Below are 14,195 nucleotides of genomic sequence, written 5' to 3'. Positions count from 1 at the left end.
TGCTCTCCAGTCGACCGTGGAGCGGTGGCGTGAGATGCACCCACAGCGTCCGCTGCCCCAGGCCATGCCCTCCTCACTGGGCCAAAATCTGAGAGATGCAGCTCTGAGGATGGGCCACGGCAAGAACCTGCTGGGAGGGAATGTGGCTTATGGAGTCATCCAGTCTCTTAAAGAGTGCCTCTACTTCCTGCTCTGCTGCTGGTGCATCAAAGAGATCCTGGACTAAGAAAAAGGTATAAAAAAAAAAATATATATATATATGTGTGTGTGTGTATGTATGTATATATATATAATTTTTTGTTTGCCAAAGTAACATTACAAATATTAAAATTTGAAGTTTATTAAGAATTTAAGTATATGAAGTTTCTGGTCCCATCGAATTCCTTATTATTATTATTATTATTATTATTATTTAATAGTGACAAGCAATTGTTTGGTTACCAACGTTCTTCAAAATATCTTCTTTTTTTATGTTCAGCAAAAGAAAGAAACTCACAATTGAGCTCCCTCTTTAAGTGCCAAGGCAGCCGTTCTAATTTTGTTTTTTTTTATTTTATTTCAGCTTTATTTCAGTTACTGAAAACGATTTTTAATCATTTTAATTTTGATGTAAATAACTAACTAATAAGCTATTATAGCTGTATGAGGTTAATGTTGAACAATGATTAAATATTCATTTATATCGACTATTTAAACGTTTACTGAAACAAAACAAGGGCTCACAAACATTTAGCTTTGACCTTGTATAAGTGTGTGCAATCTAGTGATGTTACCATTAGAGGGCGCCCTGTTCAACTGAGAAAAAAAAAAGTGAATTTATTATTTTGAAGCGTGAATAAATTTCATGTTGATATTTGACATGTCAGATGACATTTAAAACAGCTGCACAGTGATATTTATGATGTTTCCTTTTTCAGAGCTTTTGAGCCGGTGGATGATTCATCACGGATGTGTTGATGCTTTGGCCTGAATACAGATCTCTTCACAAATACATAAACACTCATGCCTCACAACTATTAGAGGCTGCTGTAGCAATGCACTTTAAAGCAGCATATCACACAGGCTTCACATGAGGAACATAGACCACGTCCCTGTCAACATGCTGGTGGTATTCAAACATGTTATAAATGACACTGTTTGAGAAAATTGTGCGATTAAAAAAAAAAAAAAAAGATTGTGTGATTCTTTATAAATAGCTCACAAAAAGGTTCCGATGCTTTTTTTATTCGTTTAAAACTTAGGGTACAAACTGTGACTGTAGCCTATAATGTGGGTCTAATAGTTTCTGTGTGAACACTATTACACTACCAAGAAGTACATTTGTGAATACCAATGCAACAAATACAGCATGCCATAAATATGTATTAGAATAGGCTACATATCAAACATTACACAAATGCATACAGAATGTGTTATAATACATGCTGAAAACAAATAGCATATCAGATGCTCTATGCAAATAAATAGGCCATTGTAAACTGAGGCATTACACTAAACGCCAGAGAATGTAGGTTATGCATGTTCATGCAAAACTCTTCACCGCAATGCTAGTGTGTTTTGGGTGGTTGATATGGCATTTTATACAGTTGCTAATCTTGTGGTTTTATGTTATGCAGATTGGGTTTTCAAAGTGTTTGCTTCCTGGTCCATGTGGGCTCAGGTCACACTCTCAAGTCTGGTCTCATTTTATTACAATAAAATTATTATATACTATATAACAATAAAATTATAGTGAGTTTGTGAATTTCAAAAAATACAAAACTCAAGACACATAAGGAAGGATACTTTAGTAAGTATAAGCAATTGAAAAGCATCACAAACATAATTTTCTGGAAAACGTTATGTTCATCAGAGCAACTGGAGCGGCTCAAAACCCTATTTTGTTTCAAACAGCTCTTGAAACTGATTTTGAATTTATACAAATATTAAATAACAAAAATGCACACAAATGGTACTACTGTATATTAAAGTCTTGCTTAAAGAACAACCTATGCACCAAGTTTAATACATATGGATGGAGGTTTGTTGGGATCCTTTTCCCATTTGTTTGAGCACAAGCTCCTCATTTTCATGTCACCTGTGTTTGTCAGTCACAAAAGAAGTGTGGTTTGAAGGACGGAAGATAAAGTATGCTGTCATTGGTGGAGAACGCAGTATATGGGCGGGACATAGCTCAACGGCAAGCGTTGATTGGTGAAAAACTTTCAAGACCGAAGGCCTGTCAACAAAACTGAACACTTGAGTTTGCGACTTTGCACAAGACACGAGAGAGTGGTGGAAATTAAAGCGGAAGGTCTGTCAGAGTTACCAGGTATGCTTCTCTTTTAATACTTTTAGGCATTTTTCGTATTTAACCAAACTCTGAAGCTTGTGCGCTTGTTTCTTCAATATTTCCGGCATGTGTGTGTATGTAAAGTGCGACTTCGACATTTGCCTGTGGGTTTTATTGAACACTCCCCTTTTGACTGTCTGCTTAAAATGTACACAGACCTCCAACATCTGTGTAACATACAAACACACAGAGAACATGCGATATATGGCGCATGGAAATAATAATTATGCTAATATTCGCATGACTTGAAGATGTGTCCTTGTATGGGCATTTAATGTCGGAGGAGATGATGGGAGAGATAAGAGAGATACCGAGGATCTAATTAAGCTTTTCCTTTACATTTCAAAACAATCTGGACTCACCTGGTTTAACAATTCAGACATTTACCATGGTAATCATAGTTTCCCCCAAAATAACATATTACAGTAATTATTGCTTCTGTAAAAAGCACTTCTATTATCATGTATAATAATTATTGCTAAAAAAAATATCAGTACTTTATAATTGTATTTCGTTAATATGGAACTTCTTCCAACCTCATAAAGCTTTCAAAAAGTTTTTTTTTTTTTAATAGTTAGTAGCTGCTGCTGCAATATTGTCAGTATTTTAGTAAGCTTAATAAGCTAAGCTCTTGTCTGTAAACTTAAAATGCGATATCTTTAAAGAAAATAACTTAAAATATAAATAACTTTTGATTGTATAATTATTATTGTGTATTTTTGAATTATTTTCAAATATTACATCAGTATTTTATTAGTATTTTCAATGTTTGTAATAGAATTGTCTCAGATAATATCAGTTTGGTACACTTTGTGCTTCTTTCTGTGTTATTTTTAGCTGTTATCTATTTCAGACATTCTTCTATATCCTCAACTCTCACGGCTCATGGCTACATTGAAAAAAAACTCTCATGGGAGCCACATTATTAGCAGACCCAAATTACTGCGAAAGGAAAACGATCCTTATTAAAGAGTGAAGTGTGTCACAAAGTGGTACGACGGTGATTAGGCCTCTTTCATTTTTGAAGTTTGCATGGAAGATTCACCATTTCGGCTGAACAGGATCCCATTCTTGCTCAGTTTATGCCAGATCTGTTTAATATTCAGATCTACTTAATATTCGAAAGATTTAGCACAAATGGAAGAATGTTTGAATACGGTGCTGTAATTCATTGAAATGGCTGTTAGTCTTTGACCCACTTGGAAAGGTAGCTCACGTCTTTCTCGGTTTTCTGGTAGTGAGCAGTAGGTCCATTGCTTTGTTTTTTCAGTGCTGTCAGTATGTGTATCACTCCACCATTCTCTCCTGCATTAATGCCTTTAGGGCTGTTTCAGTTGACATCCTTAGTTACACAGTTCTTTGCCAAAATATTTGCCAGCCAGGGAGCTGTTGGTGTAACCAATGGGACAACACAAGGATAATACTAATGAAGTGGAAACTCTTTCACTGCACCTCCAGCTTTTCACTCTCTCCTTTACTCCTGTGTTTTTTCACTAGTAGAGGCCTGTAGTGGAGATACCGTCCTCATTGAACTCACTCACCACCCTCTCCATTACATTAACGTTGTTCTTTTTTGATTTTGATATTATGTGTACAGCATTTGTGATGTATACCAATAGTTCTGTACGTATTCAAGGTCCTTTACTTCTCTAAATTTTAACATTTTGCACTAATGCAATGAAACTCAACCCATAATAGAGATGGCTCTTAAATTGTATTTGTGTATTAATTTGTTGAGCTGATGACTTTCTAAAGTGCTCGTGTTTTTCAGTTGCTGGACGGAGCCACTAGGGGGCAATGTCTGAAAACAGCAACAGTGCCAATGGCAACAGCTGGACTCTTCTTACCCCGGAGGTGAAGGTGTGTTTCAGTGTTGGGGGCCTGGGTAAATTCTCTGGAGTCTGAAAATGGTCATGTTATCGCATACAATGACATTACATTCTATGTGTCAATTTATTCAAACCTAATATGCAAATTCATATATGCAGTGACTTGAATACACAACTTCTGTTTATATGGGCGTAGTATTTACGAAACATTTATGCAGGTATAATTTTTATGTAGTATAATCAAGAACTCATGATATATACAATATATACACTCATATGGAGAAAATGGTATTACTTAATGTCCTGATATCATAATGAAAAAGAACAAGGTTAGTGTGGTAAAACTTATGAAAACTTACTATTTATAAATCTAATGACTAATGATATTTGTAGTAGTAGTAGTAATATAATAATGATAATAATCACATGAAAAAGGTATGAACGTTTTGAAAATCCCTCCATCAATAAAAAAAATACAACAAAAAATATACACACACACAGGAACATTTTTAAAGAAGATTTTTAAGATAGATTAATACTCATTTTGTAGGATATTGTGGCAAAACAATGCTCAAATTATGCATGAGATTAGGTTTGTTTGACAGAGGTGCTTTTCATGTTCAGGGGTCTGGAGTTGAGAATGTGGGTCCTGTAGCTGAAGGTCTTAAGATCGAGGGGCAGATCTCAAAAGCACCTGAGCCCTCACCGGAGGCCCACAGTGACCTGGAGAAGCACTCCTCTAAAGCATCTGCTCACCAGCCGGAGACAGAGACATCCACACAGTTGCAGTCTGACCCAGATCTCACCCATGGGTCAGAGCCTCCAGAGCTGTCTCAGGTGTCCTTCCTTAAATAAACGCTTCAGATTATCTAAAATCCTGATGGCCATAACCTATTTTACTATATGACGTTTAGGTCACCCCAAAAAAATAACATTGTCATTTTGTCATCCTTTTTTAGTGTAAAATAGTAATTCTAAATCTACCAAAATGTTAAGCAGGTAACGTCTCCAGAGACGAGTGAGAGTCGGGCCCAGCTGAATGCAGCACATATCAATGAAGAGCCTAGCTCTGTCAGTGCCACTGTTGAAGACATCAGCTCCTGGACCCCTGACCATGAGAAACAAGGTCTTTCAGAGAGCCCAGTTACTCCCAGCGCTGATGTCGATTCATTCTCTGACTCTTATGCTCACATAAGTCCTACCTCTGGATCAAGTCCACTTCCTGCCTCAGTTTGTCAGGAAAGAGACTGGTTTAAATCGGATGAGGATTCACTGAGGAAAACCATAACTGAAGGTGAGAGACTGTGCGACAAAAAGCGATAATGTCGCATACTTTTTACCTTTGTGCATTTATATCTATTTTTCTGTTCATTTGATTTTGAACAAGTTTGTTGTCTGTATGTATCTGTGTTTTTTTTTTTTAAGTACTGTATATATCTTTAAAGTGATGGTGATGGTCAAAACGGAGCTTAACTGCAGTTGGCAGGTCTGTTATGGAATAATGATGGTCTTGCATGATGACTGGTGGCAGCTTGACAGCTTGATTTCTATTTATTGTTTTTTTTATTTATATATGAAAACAGCGTGCCCACTCTGATTACATTTCAGATGCATCATTCTCTCCATTTTCTGCTCTCGTTCTTAAGGTGAACATTTGCTTGTACCTGCATCCTGAAAACTCTACAGATTTTGTTTTTATTTCCCAAATCTTTTCAAACAGTGTAAAATTGTGTGTCGGTGTTTGTCTTTAGGAAATTTATGCTCTCATGTAATTTGAAGAAAGGCATGAGGCTACAGCAAAATCATAGGAAGATATTGGCCCTGGTACTTTCAGTAGCTTGTGTAACACATCAGCATACACTGCAATTCAAAAGTTTAGGTTTTTAAAATATTTTAAGGGTTTTTTTTAAGTCTCTTATGCTCACCAAGGCAAGAATTTTCTATCAGTTTTCTAACCAATGGGACCAGATTGTTTATACCCGCTGCAGAATAGGTCATTCCAGAAAGACACACAATGTTTTTAATCCTCGGGGAAGATCCTCCAACATGTTCTGTCTGCCGAATCCCTTTATCCGTGAAGCATGTTTTATTAGATTGGGCTGGTTATAACTCTTTGAGAGAACTTTTTTTTTTTTTTTTTTTTTTTAATTCGTTAACACTTTTGAAGAGCTTTCTAACAGAGTTAAGCCAAATACAGTTTTGGTGTTTTTAGCAAAAATAAATTATAAAAACTAGCTATATTTCTAGCTATGAAAATAGCCACAGAAGCTGGAATAGCATTAAACTCAAACAAACAAACAAATAATGCTCACCAAGGCTGCATTTATTTAGTCAAAAACAATAAAAAAGGTCATATTGTAAAATATATATATTTTTTATTTTAATATATTTTTTTCTATTTTAATATAATTTAAAGTGTCATTTTTCCTGTGAGAGAAAAATTGAATTTTTAGCAGCCATTAATACAGTTTTCAGTGTCACATGATCATTCAGAAATCATTCTAATATGCCGATTTGAAGCTAAAGAAACATTTATTATTATAAATGTTGAAAGCTGTTGTGGTGCTTAGGATTTTTGTGGAAACTGACTTTTTTTTTCAGAATTGCTTGAATAGAAAGTTCAAAAGAACAGCATTTATTTGAAATGGAAATCTTGTAGCATTACAGATGTCACATTTGATCAATTTAATGCATCCTTGCTGAATAAATATTAATATCCTTAAAAAAAATCTTTCTGACCCCAAGCTTTTGAACGCTTTTGTAAATGTGTAATAATTAAGATTGAAAATGCTTCAGTGTGGCATGTTTTAGTCGTCTTGCTAATGTGTCTTGAGAAGAGTTTAATGCTAGATCACTGAAGCTGCAGACCAGACTGATGACGTGACCGTGGGGAGCTCCAGAAATAGAGCTTCAGTCTCCGTACACGCGCGTAGCCTTGATTCGCCAGACAACCCTAACCCTACAGTCCGAGAACAGTGAATGCTTAATATGTTCCAGGGCCAAAAAAGGATGTTCATGTCCTACTCTCGCAAATAATGTTAGCTATTATATGAAGCATCCATAAAAGCCACTTTAAACTATAAAAAACCCAGCAATTTGGCTGCTGCACTAACCAGCTGGAAAAAGATTCCTTAAAATGCAATTGCAATGCAGTGTATTTGTGTAATACTTACTGATTATCCCCCAATAATCATGTGCCCGTTTTCTGTGTAGAGTCTAAAGAAGTGTTGGAAACAAACGGGAAAGAGGGGGATGGTTTACGAAAGAGAAAAATCTCCCACCTGGGCTCTTTGGAAAAGACTGAGGTAGAAGATGATGAAGAGGGGGAGGAGGAGGAAAACTTTCAACCACATCAAAGAGAAGAGGAAGCAGTCTTTTCTTTGAACAAGTGCATCCTTGCAGCTGTCATTCTTCTAGGACTAGGGACCATTTTCTTCTCTGGTGAGGATGAGCCCCCTTGTTTTCACACTCTTGAATTAAATCAAATGAAATACAGATCGCTGTATTCTCTAGATTCATTAGAAATCCAGTTCTTAGCATATTCAGATAATGAAATAATAAATGTATCATTTTAATAATGCTTCCTAAATACTTATTTACCATATTCAGCACCAAAAAGTGGGTCTTTAAGTCAGATATCAATGAAAATGCTTTTACTTTTTTTTTTTTTTTTTATTATTATTATTCTCTTATTTTTTTATATAAATTGTCATTACTAATAATATATTGTCAGCATAACAGTTTAAGTGAATTTTTAAAAATTCTAATGTTTAAATTTGAATGTGAATCCCATTTTTTCTGTTTGATTTTATAAATGGGATCAAGACAATGCTCTTTGGCCATCGTTATTAGGTTGTCAGTCACTAGAGACGTCTACATGAACTGCATACTCAGAAATGTGTGATAGAGATTACCACACATTTATGGGGATGGTTATAATCAACTTTTCTAAGACTTATTGACAAACTGGTTTTAAATATTGTTTGTCATAAAATGGGGCATGTGACCAAAAGTACCTATGCAGTGGCCCATATCACAGAGTGAATTTGAATATGTTCCTGTGTCTGAGACTGAGGTGTATTGTTCCACAGGTATGCTCATGGACCCAGATGATGGTAGGAAGAGTGTGAGAGTGTTTGTGTCTGTGTGGGTTTGAATGGAGCAGTGAGATGCTTTAGCTCAATGTAATTTGCGGGTGAATGGATGCTGCAGTCTTAAATGTGCATGTGCACCACTGGTTCTCAGCCTTTGGACTCTGATGCCCCTCATTGTCCACAACAACATTCAAATGATCCATGACCTTTCCATTCATTCATGATTTGCTGGATATGGTTAAGGATAAGAATTTTTTTAAATATAAAATTGTAAGAATATATATGGAAAAATTCATATCCATAAAATGTATTAAAATCCCCATTATATAATTAAAGGGATATTTCAGCCAAAAATGAAACTACTGTCATCGTTTACTCTAGTTGTGCCAAACCTGTATGCGTTTTCTTTCTTCTGTTGAACATTAATGAGATATTTTGATGAATGTTAGTAACCAAACAGTTGTTGGTCCTCATTGACTTTCATAGTATGGGAAAAAAAAACACTATGGGAGTCAATGGGGCCCAGAAACTCTTTGGTTACTAACATTCATCAAAATAACTTATTTTGTGTTCAACAGAAGAAAGAAAGTCTTACAGGAATGGAACGAATTGAGGGTGAGTAAATGATGACAGTATTTTCATTTTTGGGTGAGAGTTGCAGTTTTCAAGGCACTGGCTAAATTATGTTTTCAACTAAGCCTCATGATGCACACTAACTCATGACAGTTGCATTTTAAATGGTTTGTGCAGCATGTTTAATTTCCTGTGATGTCACATGGATGTTTAACCACTCTGAACAACTATGAAAGATTGAAGGACCAAATCAGATATGGCGACATGACAGTGACATGAATAATGCATACTTTTACCAAATTAATCTGATTTAATTCTGAACATTGCAAATTATATTTAAGTCACTGCTAGAAACGCACACTTTCTGTGTGATCCCTCAGGCCCTAATTACTGAGTGTTATGGCTCCATGTTGGCTTCCTCATCTTCATCACATCGGCCACTGTTGCTTTTTAATGATTGATTTGTGATTGGTGTCGTGTTATTTTTCTTGATTTGCTTGATCTCCTGCGTTTCTCTCAGAAGCAGACATGGATGTTGGAGAGCTGAAGGACCCAACAAATCAGGTCATTCATTTGCTCTTCTTTTTTTGTATGATTTTAGAGACTTAAAATTTGTTTTAGTTAGTATATCATCTGTATATCATTTGTTTGTGAAAGGAGTGGCTGAATCCTGAGATCTCTAAAGACACGCCTGTTGGTCTTCAGCCTCCAGATATTTTAAGCAAACAGGTGAAGGAAGATCAGCAAATATTGGTACTACAGGAACAACTTCAGGTACAGACATGTGCAGACCTGTATTAAATTAAGTCCAAATGAAGCCAATAGTTTAAGTGTCAGAGAGAGAGTGAAACAAAATGACAAGTAAATAGGCTGGTTCTGCTAGTGAACCTTTTAAAAGTGTATATGTAAATGATCTTTTATACTGCTCCTCAAGGTTTCTAGGACCAAACACTGTTGTAATTTACTTTTGCACGACGGTTATATTCAATAAGGCTAGTTCTGATATTACATCATTTTCTTTTATGTTACAAAGAAGAAGGGACATTTCCAGTTTATAGGGTTTCTGTAGTTCAGTGTTAATTTTTGCCCTGTTTGTAAACTCAGCAACATCAAGGTGAACTGAAAGCAGCGCAACTTCGGGCAGAGGAGGGAGAGAAAGAGCGTGTGAGGAGAGAAGAGCTGGAGAAGGAGTATGAGAGGATAAAAGGAGAACTAGTTAGAGTACCTGCTCTTCAGAAGGAGCTGGAGCAAGAGAACGAGAGAATGAAAGAAGAAAGTGTGAGAGCAAAGAAAGAGCTCGAGGCCCTGCCATCACTACAGAGAGAACTGGAGCATCTGAGAGCTGAAGTTTCACAGCTCACACAGAGCACAGGTGCAGTAAACACACATGCACACACACTGACAGCAGTCATCCATCAGTGAAACGCATGTATTCTGTGTATTTTTTTCTTCTATAAAAAATCAGATTAAAATTCAGTAACATGCAGGTTTCTGTGGGTAAAAAATATATAACTGCGTCTTAACGCTCTTCCAGGAAGAGCAGAATCTGTTCCTCCCATTGCAGCTTCTCGGATGCCCTCTGCTGGAGACAAAAGTGATGTACCACCGATGGAAAGACTAGACCTGAAGCCCAGAAAGATTTGGGACAAAAAGAGTGAGGAGAAGGAACAAAGCAAGGGAGACAAAGAATGGAAAAAGAAGAAAAGTGGAAAAAAGGAAGATGACAAGGAAAGGAGGGAGAGAGTGACTGAGGAAAAACATACTAAGGAACAGAAGGACTGGAAAAAAGATAAAAGCCTCCAAGAGGCAGGTAAAGCAGGGAAGCGAAAAGAAGAGGGAAAAGAGTGGAAAAAGGACAAAAAACGAGATTATGATAAAATGGGCAAAGAGAGTGAAGACCAGAGAGATTTTAAGGAGTGGGAGGAGAAAAAAGAATGGAAGGAAGATAAAAAGTGGAAGAAAGACAAACATGTAGGACAGGATGAGAGGAAGGGAGACAAAAAGGACTTGAAGGATACTGGAAACAAGAAAGTGAAAGAGGAAAAAGAATGGAAACAAAGAGGGGAGCGGAAAGAGGACAAAGACCGGAAAAGCGATAAACAGAGTGGTGGGAATGACCATAAAGAATGGAAAGAGAAAAGGAAAGACGAATGGAAAGGTGAAAAAGAATGGAGAAACGAAAAGAGTGAGGGAAAACGCAACGATAAAACAGAGAAGAAATGGAAAGGAGACAAAGAATTTCCAAAAGAGTACGATGAAAAAGAACCAGAGGAGAAGCAGTGGAGAGGGAAACAAAGAGAGTCAAAAGATAGAGAATGGTCACGTGAGGGAGTAAAGGATGAGAAAAAAAAGAAGGTGCCCTACCATAAAAGTGAAGGGAAAAACAGTCCCAATGAAAAGGAGAAACAACGCAAGGAGAAACATGGGCATGGAGCACCAGACGAGACCTTCTCCCATCACCATCACGACCATGAGAACTACTGGACCAGACAGAGAGAGCGCATTCAGCACTATGACGGGCAGCGGGAGACGTGCAGCGGTGTGGCAGACTGCGCTCGAGTCGAGGGACTCTCTCCCGTCAGCCTGCGGGACTTCGAGACCCTTCTCCAGTCCTACCTGAAGAAGCTCCAGGATCAGGACCAGACCTCCAGGAAAGAGGAGCTCAGTAAGCTGGTGAAGGAGTTCTTTACAGATGGAGTGTTCGCTCATGATCAGATGCCGTTCAGGGAGTTCGTGGAAGACGTGGGGGACATTTTGGAGGACATTGCTGAAGGAGAAGAGAGCGACAGCGAGGGAGAGGAGAGCGAGGAAGACGACAACGATGATATGGAAGAATTTGAAAAGGAGGCAATGGAGAAATTTGCACTTCCAGAGGAAGTAAGGAAGGTTGAGAAGAAGGGAGAGCAGAAGAAAGAGAGCAGAAGAGTGAAAGTTTGAAGGTTTAGAGATTTAAAAAAAAAAAAAAAAAGGTACATCCGGAAACAGTCGGGCCTGATTTTTTTGCTTACTAACGTGGTATCATTTTTAAAAAGCTTATTAATTTTGATCAGTATGGCTTTGCTTTTTCTTTTCATTGATAAAGCATTACTGTAAAACCTCAGTGATGGTTTCCTTCTTATAATAGCTGTTTTTACTCATTTTTCATTACTTTTACCTTTATTTGAAAATGTTATACAACATCAAATAAAGACTCAGTGAGTCACCTGTTCCGTCATTTAAAGATCTGGGGCTGGATTCATGAAATGTTAAGAATAAAATTCCTTTATTTTTTTTTTATTTTAAGAAATGTATAGAATATTGTTTCTTTGTGACAAGAATTCTAAAGAGTTTTTTTTTTTTTTTGTCTTAAGATGGTTCTTTAAAAAGCTGTAAGAGAATTAACATTTTTGAAAAATGTTCAAAATAATTATAAATTAGACTACACAGATGATTAATAAATTAATTGCACTGTTATTATATTAAAATATACACATGACTACATTATAATACTAGCTAAATATAATGCGTATTACTACTGCATTTTACTTATTAATGGAATGTAGCATACTTGTAGGTTTGTCGGATGTATGTTCAAGACTAGAAATACTGTGGGTTATTATTAGTTGCTATTAGACAAAAAAAAAAGTTTATAGATGAATAAATTTACTGTTAAGATTTACCAAGTATTAAGTAAATTGTTGCATTATAAAGAAAAATGTAACCTCAGTATGTTATTATCCTAAAAAGAAAATAAACTTGTTCTTAAGACAATATTTGATATTTTTTTATAATTTCACTTAAACTTCTCATTTATCTTTAGAACATTCTTAATTTTTCTTTAAGAAGATATTCATGAATCTAGCTCAAAAAAAATAAGGGAACAGTGTCAAGAACTGTAGGACTTTTCTTGGAACTGATCTAATGTTACGGCACATCAGGTTTATGTTTACGACCTGGCACATCTCTCACAAATATATGTAATATTTGTGTGGGAATATTCATCAGAAGAATGTAGTTGTGAGAGTTACAGACTAGTACAGTCATTTTTAATCTTTTACAGTAGCCACGTAACGATTTATGTTCATTTTAGGATCATATTTAGCTTATAGACTGTGTACAGATATTAAATAGATTGTTGGAGTTTTATTAATGTTTATAATTTTGTCTCTTCTTTTTTTAATTCTTTAAATTATTGTGTTTGTCTTTAGGGTCTCCTGATCCAATGTTTTTTGTTTGTTTGAGAGCTTCACTAGTATTTATAACATTTTATGGAGGATATCGTTAGTAAGTAACATGCTTGTATTGTCTGGAACTTTGTAATCATTAAAAAGTAACAAACAAAAACAAGCAAATCCTTAAAGAAAAGTGCAGGCCATTCTAGTTGTATGTAATGCAGTAAGGTGAGTGCAGTAAGGTTTGTAATTTTAAGGTGTGTAATTTTTTTTTGCTCCGAATCCTGTTTTTTGCACTTGTCAAATTATACGCTGTCTAGCAAAACTGCTTGCAACTTTACAGTCTGGCTTTCGCAGATCCTGTGCTGGGTTGAACAGTCAAATGCAAAAACTTAAGTATTGTACACTTATATACTTAACTACTTAAACACAGCATGTATATGTTTTTCACAGGCTACTAAATTGCAACAAAAAGTGCAACATTGATAAGTGTAATTTGTTTTTTGTTTTTTTTAATTGTTACTTGCTAAAGTTCAAATGGTTGTGGTTATGTTAGTGGGAAATATTTTTGCTGTGAAACTTTTCACAGAATAAACATATACATACGGTTATGCATGATGTGTTGCTTTAGTTATTTGCTGTAAGATTGAGTGCATTTTTAGGAAAACTTCTAAAAGAGGCCTGCATCAGTGACTGCGATACATTATCTCTTCATCACATCGCTTGTAGTTCCTAAATATAAATGGTAAAATAGAAAAAGGTTTTCTCGGTTCCTCCTGTGCTTCACTGTATTTGAACTTATTTGGCCAGAATGTCTGCATGAATGCCTCAAATGAACTGTAAAGTGTTTGTTATTGTTGCTTGTTTTGTGCACATGCATTTACAATGTCGGAACTTTATTAAACAGTATTAAACTGTCCAAGTCTTTTAATGGAATAAATCAAATTATAAATAGCATACTCAAAAAAATTACCCTTCTGTGTTGATGCAAGTTTTATTCATAGTAATTCTGAAGAAAAACACATATCCTGCATATCCTCTTTGAATATATGGAGTGAGATTTATCATCTGTACTTTCTTTGCTTCAGTTGGATTGATGTTAAAAATGTCGCATTTCAGAAACATTAAAACACACTGGTAGCTCAGTGAGAAAACAATTATGCAGCAATGAGGCAGAACCTAACATTTCTAAAAAGAAAACCTGTGATTTTTCATA

The 14,195-nt window shown here is 35.9% G+C and overlaps 2 protein-coding genes across 15 annotated transcripts; both read left to right on the top strand.

The window, feature by feature from the left end:
* Positions 1-34: 34 nt before the first annotated feature.
* lenep (lens epithelial protein) lies at positions 35-226 on the top strand (the record flags this gene model as incomplete). Its single annotated transcript, XM_079445525.1, has 1 exon — positions 35-226. One exon carries the CDS (start codon positions 35-37, stop codon positions 224-226), a length of 192 nt encoding a protein of 63 aa, XP_079301651.1.
* Positions 227-2,205: 1,979 nt separating this feature from the next.
* On the top strand, positions 2,206-13,895 carry LOC306887508 (uncharacterized protein). 14 transcript variants are annotated; one of them, XM_079445280.1, is made up of 10 exons: positions 2,206-2,311; positions 4,104-4,192; positions 4,786-4,998; positions 5,161-5,455; positions 7,375-7,602; positions 8,253-8,276; positions 9,349-9,392; positions 9,486-9,602; positions 9,933-10,200; positions 10,363-13,895. In XM_079445280.1, the coding sequence occupies exons 2-10, from the start codon at positions 4,130-4,132 to the stop codon at positions 11,763-11,765; spliced, it is 2,655 nt and encodes an 884-aa protein (XP_079301406.1). In that variant the 5' UTR covers positions 2,206-2,311; positions 4,104-4,129; the 3' UTR covers positions 11,766-13,895. The 14 variants fall into 14 exon arrangements, with proteins under 14 accessions (XP_079301406.1, XP_079301404.1, XP_079301403.1 ...); XM_079445278.1 differs by having other exon boundaries at positions 2,207-2,311; positions 9,352-9,392; positions 9,534-9,602; XM_079445277.1 differs by having other exon boundaries at positions 2,207-2,311; positions 9,534-9,602.
* The last annotated feature ends 300 nt before the right edge of the window (positions 13,896-14,195 follow it).

The sequence above is a fragment of the Barbus barbus genome (assembly GCF_936440315.1).
Source record: "Barbus barbus genome assembly, chromosome: 21".
In the NCBI taxonomy this organism is placed as follows: domain Eukaryota; kingdom Metazoa; phylum Chordata; class Actinopteri; order Cypriniformes; family Cyprinidae; genus Barbus; species Barbus barbus.
This window is presented reverse-complemented; position numbering and strand designations above follow the sequence as displayed.